Below are 9,395 nucleotides of genomic sequence, written 5' to 3'. Positions count from 1 at the left end.
TCAGATCCAGAGGGTTTCATAGTTTCATGGATTAGTACTGTTTGCTACCGGCAGATTGTTTTGCAGAGTATTTGCATAGTCACCATATGTGGCCATTGCAACCAACTTACAGCAGTTAGCGTTTAATACCATCTGTGGCATTGATGTTGGTATTGATATTTGTTTTTTATCTTGTTCACGAAGAATAGTTTGTCGTGTGAAAATGGCTAATGCTGCAGACGAGTTAAGTAAGTTTTTCTTTATGGATTTGTTATAAAGGAGCCTGAACGGAATGAACCCCAAAGCATATAATTATCTGTCAGTTAATTTCCATGTTACTTATACATATATATGTTTCTAAGCATTGCATAAGAATAATACAAAAGCAGTCCAGTCATGATTGTTATTTACTGGTTTTATGTAATAAGGATTTCAGTTACTTGCTTTGTATAGTGTGGAATGTTGGTGTGATTATTGAACAGTTTATTGGAAAGGTCATTGCCTAATTTAAGGTACATTTCTGGCATTTGCTTGGAGAGACCAAAGAGAACGATAATGAACCGCATGTTGGTCTGTGGGGCGATGTTTGAGGAGTGGGAATTACTCTGCCACAAAGACGGTCTGTCATTATAAATTTGGTTTCAGTTAAGTGACTGATTCAAGAGGAAAGCCATAATCCTCAATTTTATGGAAGTGTTAAATATGTTTGGCCCGTTTTATACGGTGCAATGATTCCATATATTTAAAACTGCTTATTTGAAGATCACTTTCATGTGTTTATTTTGGTATTCGTAAAAGTACTGATTTTATTGGTTAGTAATGAATGGTTTTTTATGTTTGTCGTCAGTCTTTCGACTGGTTTGATGCGGTCCTCCATTTTCGCCTATCTTGTGCCAATCTCTTCATTTCCACATATTTTTTACAGCCCACATCCTCAAAAATCTGCGTCACATATTCCAATCTTTGTCTTCCCCTACAATATTTCCCTTCAACTGCTCCTTCCAATACCAAATTAACCAATCCTGGGTGCCTCAGAATGTGTCCCACCATCCTATCTCTTCTTCTGGTAAGATTTTTCCATAGACTTCTTCCTTTGCCTATCCTGTCTAAGAAGACTATACTAATTATGAAATATGTTGTGATTGAGACAAAGCATTCTGAGATATAGAGGAACATCTTATGACACAAATGGAAGTTTCTATATTGTTACATTCTGTACCAATACTAGGTTAAGTTGGAAGATAGCTGATTATATGTGATAATGGAATAGAATTTTGAGAAGACTTCCTTGTTGGTTGTTGCATTGTATAGTATGGTGTTTCTTGTCTCTGAAACATTGGTAAACTTCTACAAGACTACTCGTCGCAACAACCTGGAATATGGCCAACTTTATACTTGCTACCATGAGAACCAGAAATCTCACAGAACAGAAATTATTTACATTTCACAGATTCATTATAGGACAAGCCAAGGATGTGAAACAAGTCATAATAAAGTGAATACAGCATTTAATAGTAATACAAATAAAATATTGGTTAAAATATAAAAGCATAGTTATTTACATAAATATTTACAATATTTAAGAGTTTTCATTTGACATAAATTGTTATACAGCGTAGGAGTGAGATAAAAGATACATTTTCAATTGTGGCTTAAATACTTTTGTATCATCATGATATGTGTCTTGATTAAAATGTTTAATGTTGGAAGGAAGGGTATTGAATAACTTGGTTCATGTGTAGTAAGCACCTTTTTGGTAAATAGTGAGGTTAGCATTTGTCATATGGAAGTCATGTTTATGCCTTGTGTTGAAGTGACATAATGTATTTCAGAATTTATTTTAAACCTTCCCACATTCACAATTAATGCCAGTATTGAGAGGTAGGAATTTACTCAGAAGTAGAAGTATTTTAAATTTCATAAATAGTTCTTTATAAGTGAATTTTTTTTGCATGTGCCATTATTCTAATAATTTTCATTTGGATAATGAAACCTCTTTTGGTGTCTGTTGAATTTCCCCATTTGACATGGTGGAATAGAAGTAAGCACCAAATTACAAAGTATCTATTTTCAAGGCTGGTGTGCCTGCCCTCATGGCGACAATATATTCAGATTGCTTTTCCCAGATTAAGTTACTGTCAGGTAATAAGCCAGCAGATTTAGTTGTTAATACTTCTTCAGTTTTATTATTATAACATTTTTAAGTTTGTGCATGTTTTGTTAGAACAAAATTTCATGAAGTTATGCATTGTCAGAAATCTGACGTAAGTTTGTATAAGCTTCAGAACGTTTGTTCAATCTAGCAAATACGTCATTAATGGAATTTTGAAAGTAATCACTTTTAGGATGATTAATAATAATAATAATACTAGAATAGCTTGGATTGAGAATTTATGGTTGGGGGTAGCGAATTGATACATATCATAACAGGACATGATTTCTCATACATGAATTTTTTCCCCCTCAATTTTCAGCCCTCTTGGAACGTGTGTTTCTTCGCATTGGTTCTGCAGAATCGGATGAACAATTGCAGAGTGCAATATCAAAGTTTCTTCCACCAGTGTTATTAAAACTGTCAAGCCAGCAAGATGGAGTTAGGAAAAAGGTATATAAATCATATTGCAGAAACGCACATACACTGTCTTACTCATGTTTCTGCCATACTTGCATTCCACCTATGAAAGCCTCAGAACTTCCCTATATAATTTTAAGGGTAATCCTCCTGCATCGCATCACCCCCACTAGCCGCCACACTTTCTTTATTGTGACGCGGGGAAAATATTTTTCTGGGAGTCAGGAACCAGTCAGGATTTTCTACATTCAAATTAATGGTAATTTTATTTTTGCTTTATGAATTTTAACCATATGAATTGTTGTGTTTGCACAAATTATGTTCATATATTAAGGGTTGAATTTATTAAAGCATTAAGGTCATTATCGAAGGTTAATATTTTTAGGTTATGGAATTACTTGTCCATATCAACAAGCGAATCAAAAGCCGTCCTTTGGTGCAGTTGCCAGTGGAAGCCCTACTTCTCCAGTATCAGGATCCAGCCGCAAGTTCATTTGTTACTGTAAGTTTACATCTGATGTTTAGAAAGTATATTTCATGTGACTGAAATACACTTAAATTACAGGGTAAAAAAATAAATTGTATTCCTATAGTTCTAGTGCTTGTGATATAAATAGCTGCTATTCACGATTGAGATTTACTTGTGATGGTTATGTAAATAAAACTAATGTTTCAGTTTCCTAAAAATTTTTCCCCTAGAATTTCACGATAATCTATATAAAACTGGGATATCCAAGATTACCGGTGGCAAAACAAGCAGAATTGGTGCCGTGTGTTCTGAACGCCTTAGAAGGAAAGCCTCAGTCACATCAAGACAGGTGAGACAAAGTAATGTTGGTAAAGAATTTGACAAGAGTTGATGGACGTTGTCAATGATGGTCTTCTGAATATGGCGGCAGCGTGCTTGAAACATCGGTAGTCACCTACAAGACTGCCTTATGCATATTTTGAGTAAGAACCTCATATCTCGGATTAGTGAAATTTAATTGTTCCCTGGATGGAGTGAATTGTTAGCCTTAATACTTTAGGAAAAGTTTGATAACATATCCTAAGTTTATTTGGTTTACATATAATTTTATGCATGTATTTTTAAAATTTATGACTAGATAATGGTTTTGATAGTTTTAAATAAGTTGCACAAACCACAGATAATTTTATATAAAAAAAAGATAAAGTGAGGTTAAATTGTCCCTGCGCATAAGCACCGCAACACGAAGGTCTCTGGAATTAAAATGAGGAAGGACACCGTATTTTTGCCTTGGGGCTTACCACGTGCAATGGTTATTGCATCACAACTGAGGTAACTGGTTAGGTTGCGTTGGAAGACTGATGCCATCTACAAACCAGAAAACATAATACACTTTAATAGAATCTGTGGTCCCTTTTTCTACAGCCTTTTACTCATTTTAATGCCAGTACTTGGACACGTTACTGTACCACCTGATCCTGAGAAGAGGAGTGTTCTTTTTGGTCTTAATGAACGCCCACACATTTTCAAGCTTCTGGCGGACTTTATGCTGGACATGCTGCTACTTCCATATGGGTAAGCCATTTGTCATCTGGCTGTATTAAGTACGTTAGGTTACTCGGTACTCATATGAACATGATCAGTCCTTTGCGCAAGTGCCAGTACGTCTCGCTCGACCTATACAAATATGAAGTCGTGCCAGCTGATCTCGATGCTCTAGTGGTATGTCGATGAACTTAATGAGGAATCACATTTCTTTGATTTTAAGAGACTTTTTATGCATTCTAAAATTTCAGAAATTGGTGTGCATTTTACATTTGATTGTGTCTATGCGTCAATATAGCATTTTTTTTCCTGAAACCTGTTACAGTTGATGGCGTCTTAAAATCAAGGGAATGTGGTATGTCTTGTTGGGTATTTTTACACAGCTGTTCAGTTCTCAGCTTGTATGTAGGTGGTTTCAGAGTGATACGGTTGGCACTTGTTTCATTTGCAAGACTTTTCTTAGGTCTGATTTAATGTATTTCATATGAGAATAATTGTTCACGTTAATATGTTGAGCCATGGAGTGGCAACATGGCTGATACCGTCTTTTCAGCGCTTCGGAACAAGTCGGCAAGGTTTTCCACAGATTGAAAATTAGATTTTCTACACGTGTGTCCCTTTCTTTGCATGGGCCATGCTTCAGTATTTCCAGCTGCCTTCTCAGCTTGGTAAATTTGGTTGTACAAACTTAATTTTCTTGAAATTGATCCATTCGCGTGTGTTACAAGTGCAACTACGCACCAGGACCAACTTCTGGATCAAGCTCAGAGCAGTCAGCAAGAAGGTACAAGCAACAATTCTGCAAGTACATTTCCTGTTCCACCTGGCATGAGTGAATATAGCTTCAAGAGAGTCAGTGCTGGGAATCCATTGACGTCGGAAGAATTAGAACAGGTTATTAGAAGATATAGTAATGATATGCCCTTTTGAAGCTGCCTGTCTTTTTGGATTGTATCGCCATGTAGTGTGGTAGAAATTTATGAGAGGTGGCTCCGAAATGTTGGTAAATTTCTACCAGGCTACGTGGCGTTCGACCCAGAAGCTCGGGTGCCCCAAAAAGGTGTATACGCACAAGGTTAATATTCTGTTTTATAATGTTTATATACTTTTTTTGGGACTCTGTGTAGTTGAAGGCACAGTTTCAAGTGCAAAAAATGTAAGATGTTTTAATAATGCGTTACCGGCAGTTAGGTCTTTCGTACTGGTATCCTTATACAGAAAGTCTTTCTCCAAGTCTTTGACGTAACTTTGAATAAATGGCACAAAATATGTTTTACAATTGATCGTGTGCTTTCTTTGCAGACTAAGCTGGGTGTTGTGAAGTTCCTAGCAAGTGGAGTGATGAGTGATTCCGACATCCTTTGTCACTTGGTAGTGGCTGCTGCAGATACGAGATTCAGCGTTGCTAACGCTGCAGATATGGAGCTGAAGAAAATTGTCGGGTCAGTAAGAATATTTGCAGATAGCGTAGAGGTTCATAATTAGTTAACTTTCAGTTTATATAACCTTATATAGTTTTATAAATTGTCTTTTTGAAAACACAGACATCTGAGAAGTGGGAAGACATAAAGATAGATGGAAAGACTTAGTTGGCATGTGACGCTCATAAAGTTTAGTGCTAAGAAAATTGTGTAAACAACTTTATGGCATTTGGATTTTGAGACAGTTCCAGTCCGCAAGAGCTGGTAGAATAACTGGTCTGGCGAATTGGTGAGAATGTTTAGAAAGAATGTTTGCCCCGTTGTTCCCAGAATATAAACACAGAACTGGAGTCTTAATCATTAACGGAGAACTGTGAGCGAAACAAAAGTGTTTACGAGAATTTATGGGGTATAATTATTTCATTAATATTTTAGTTTCAAGTGTAACAATTGAGGTTTAGAGTTGTAGAACGTGATGAAAGTTTCACGGCAGTGACGGCCTATCCCGTTTCTAAAATGTAACACATTTTGTTATAGGTTATTAGACTGGGGTAACGTGAGCCTAACGGCGCCTCTGTACTCATTATTTTTGGGAACACAACTGTTGACTACGAAGTCTCGTCTGAGTACTATTAAGGCAGAGCATCATCGTTCTCCGGCTAGCACGCGCATACGCCTCAAGATCCTGCCGTACCTCTGCAGATCAAGGGGACCTGCACTTATATTCCCAGCCTGTATTCAAGTAAGGACGCTTGGCGAGAGCTTCTCCTGGCGCAGTTAAGGTTCAATGTGTTTTGCGAATTGAGTGCGAGTTGTTTGCGTTGATATAATCCGATATCAGTTATGTTTAGAAGTTCCGTAATTTAAGTTGTATCTGAGTTGGAAATGTAATTCATTTAAGTGACAGAGGTGGGTATTATATAACTCGGAGCAAAGGATACATTTGTAGTTTCTTCTTTGTATTTAAAAACACAGTTTTGGATAAGGCACTCCTAACAGATATTGTTATCGTGTTGGTAAATCGTAACTTTGGAGCGAAACTCTTGTGTTGTAAACTTTGCTTTTGAAACTAATTTAGGTGAAAGTGTTTCCTGAAAATGCAGACTCGTTCCTCATTTAAAAAAATATAATCTGCCCGAAACGGGCGGGTCGCAACAGTGCGTTATCTGCCGCTTCAGATTTTGAGCCATGCAGTTTGCAAAATTTTATGGTAAAGTGTGTGAAGAGACAAAAGCGAAAAAATTCTAACTTGGCTTCTGTTTATTTGCAGGTGTTTTTTGATTCGCTGTATGGAACCAACACAAATCCGAGGCTGAAGAACATGGCTCTACAGTTTTCAATGCTTATAATTTTAGGGTTGGTAGATGTTTGTCGCCACTTTGCTTTTGTGTAATGTTACTGAATGACAGCGGTGGGGGATTGTACACTGGGGTGATGAGAAGTGCGTACAAAATTTTGGTTTGCAAGCTCGATGAGAAGGGCTGATTTGGGGGACCAAGACAAAGATGGGTAGATAACATTAAAGTGTATCTTAAGGAAATAGGATTGGATTCATGTGGCTCAGAGTATGGTCCATTGATGGGATTTTGTGAGTTTTAATTTTACATAGAATGCAGGGAAATTTATTGATTGGGTGCGCATGCCGTTGGCATCTCAGGAAGTGCTGTAGCTCCGTTAAGATAGTTGGTGTTATGCCTTAGTTTAGCTAATAATAATTTGAATATCTTCTGAATTTGATGGATAGGGAACATGTCCTGAAGTTTATGTAAAAACTGCCTTGAGTATTAACCTGTACATGTATTTGAATTACGGATTTTAACCTAACTGAGAAAATGTTAAAATTACAGTGCCAATGTTCAGCGCCTGACACCAGTCGCTGGAGTGCTCCTTTCTGGGCTGCTCAAGTTGATTGCTGATGATGATAACGCATTGAAAACGCTGGCGTACAGCGCTACTGGAAAATTGGGCAGTAGGGTTCCTCACTTAGTGAATAAGGACCTTGCATTGTTGCAGACATTCTTTGAAGCTTTGTTGCAGGTAAGGTGCAGTGAAACTTCTGCATCACAGAATATAAGGAACCAATTTACTTGGGTCGTTGTTAGGTTGACACTCTGTCTACGCAACCATTTTTGGTTATAGTTTGAATGCTTGTTAAGAATCCATTACATGTTTCGGCCTCAATTGGTCATCGTCAGGTGGTTGTTTGAAAATAAGAGATATGACTGCTAATTTGTATACATGTTTTGTGTTGCCGACTTCACGATGTCTTCGGCAGCTTACCTATTTCGGTAGAATGGTCTGTGTAGATGTAGTCGGTTACCTGTGGAACCCGTTGAACTCGACTTCGAGTTCCACGCGAACCACCTGAAGATCCCCAATTAATTATTCCAGATGAAGGACTTCAATTCTTCATTTAGGTGTTGCTGATGATAATTTTTACGTTTCATTTCAAGATTTTATTAAATATTTGATGTTTTTATTTTTTTTTTACTAGGAAGAGCAGGATATTCGAATGTCGGTCCGGGAAGCTCTTCTTAGCATGGTGGAAGCTTTTCGTGTCGGATTGGATGAAGACGATAAACAGTTTTCCGGTGTTAAGGCGTCTGGTAACAGCAGTGGCACTATGATGGGCAGTCAACGTCAGATCATGATGCAGGCTTTACTAGCAAATCAGGTGGAGTCAAGTGAACCAATGGCCAGGTTTGTTGCCGTTAGATACGCGGCGTCTGTTTTTCCGTTGAACCACGCGCCATCGAGGTATCTGCTGCTGTTAGCTAGTGGAGACAGGTGAGTTGAGACCTTGAAGTAAGTAAGGTAGAACATGGAAACCACTTGATTCTATAATATAGCTTCCAGTGACTTACTCTTCAGATACTTGATATTTGTTTTAACTGTGTTTATTAGACTCTTAGACAACAGCAAACAGCGTCTGTGAAAGCGACGTAAAAAAAGAAACGTCAGGTATTTGAACAACTTACCTTTTGTTGAGCCCGAAGGTTCATTACCATGTTGACAAGAGCCCACCTCGGTTCTGACCGAGATGCACGTGGTCCACACCTTCATAGCCTATTTTTTAAGTTCCTTTTTAATATCATCTACCGTCTAGGTCCTAGAAGTTTTTTCAACAAAAATTTTGTAAGATAGAAAGACAAATAGGAATCTAAAATCCAAAAATCAAAAGAAAGAAGACAACCGCTGTGCTACTAGTGTCTGTAGATATATCGGTTTGAGAACATAATGGTGATAATAAATTATGTGCCGTATCTAGGGGCTGAATTATAATTTTTTTACATTGCTGAAAATCTGCAGAATACAAAAATCATAAAAATTACAGACACTTACCATTTTTTAGTATGTGTCAGATTTACTCTGCTGACAGCTTCTAAATATGCCATTTTTAAGTAAATTACAAGTCTTGTTAACATTTGGAATTTCCTTTACTTGATGTTTTGTATGTTACGTGTAAATCAGTGGGGTTGGAAAAAGAAATCAGTTGCATTTTACATTACAACGATCGCAATATAATATTCATACAATGTAAAAACGTTTGTACTTTCAGTAAAGATGAGGTTTTCACTGAAGCTCTGAAAGCGTTGTATGGGGTAAATCATAGAAACGAAGAGCCTGAGAGGAGTGGAACATCAGAGAAGAGTGGAAATGCAGAAAACCAAGAACAACAACAAAAACAAAAAAGTTCTCTTACTAGTAACGGGAACATACAACTGATGTTACCGCAGTTCTGCGACATGGCACGGTATCTTGCGGAGCGAGCAACGGTTCGGATGCAGAGTGCCGCTACCCGTCATGTTGTTGGGAACCACACTCTACCATTTAGCCCTCCCACTTTCGTGGAGGTACAGTATTTCTGCTCGTCTGATAGTAAAAGTTTCCCCCCCCCCGTGTATGCTTT

At 37.6% G+C, this 9,395-nt stretch overlaps 1 protein-coding gene across 3 annotated transcripts in view; it reads left to right on the top strand.

The window, feature by feature from the left end:
* Positions 1-9,395, top strand: part of LOC110835255 (proteasome adapter and scaffold protein ECM29) — a 35,320-nt gene that overhangs the window by 10,707 nt on the left and 15,218 nt on the right. For 2 of the 3 annotated variants that reach the window (XM_087359412.1, XM_087359413.1), the window contains exons 3-13: positions 2,454-2,584; positions 2,937-3,053; positions 3,251-3,369; positions 3,945-4,094; positions 4,793-4,958; positions 5,367-5,506; positions 6,023-6,227; positions 6,756-6,841; positions 7,333-7,522; positions 7,980-8,272; positions 9,045-9,339. In XM_087359412.1, coding sequence (XP_087215538.1) covers positions 2,454-2,584; positions 2,937-3,053; positions 3,251-3,369; positions 3,945-4,094; positions 4,793-4,958; positions 5,367-5,506; positions 6,023-6,227; positions 6,756-6,841; positions 7,333-7,522; positions 7,980-8,272; positions 9,045-9,339 — 1,892 coding nt within the window. Of the gene's footprint in view, positions 1-76; positions 228-2,453; positions 2,585-2,936; positions 3,054-3,250; positions 3,370-3,944; positions 4,095-4,792; positions 4,959-5,366; positions 5,507-6,022; positions 6,228-6,755; positions 6,842-7,332; positions 7,523-7,979; positions 8,273-9,044; positions 9,340-9,395 lie in introns of those variants that run through there. The other variant, XM_022075285.2, reaches the window with a different exon arrangement.

The sequence above is a fragment of the Zootermopsis nevadensis genome, unplaced genomic scaffold, assembly GCF_977971745.1.
Source record: "Zootermopsis nevadensis isolate Lab colony 2312 unplaced genomic scaffold, Znev_1.0 Znev_ptg000031l, whole genome shotgun sequence".
Taxonomy (NCBI): Eukaryota; Metazoa; Arthropoda; class Insecta; order Blattodea; family Termopsidae; genus Zootermopsis; species Zootermopsis nevadensis.
Note: the sequence above shows the minus strand (reverse complement) of the source record. Positions and strands in the feature narration are given on the sequence as shown.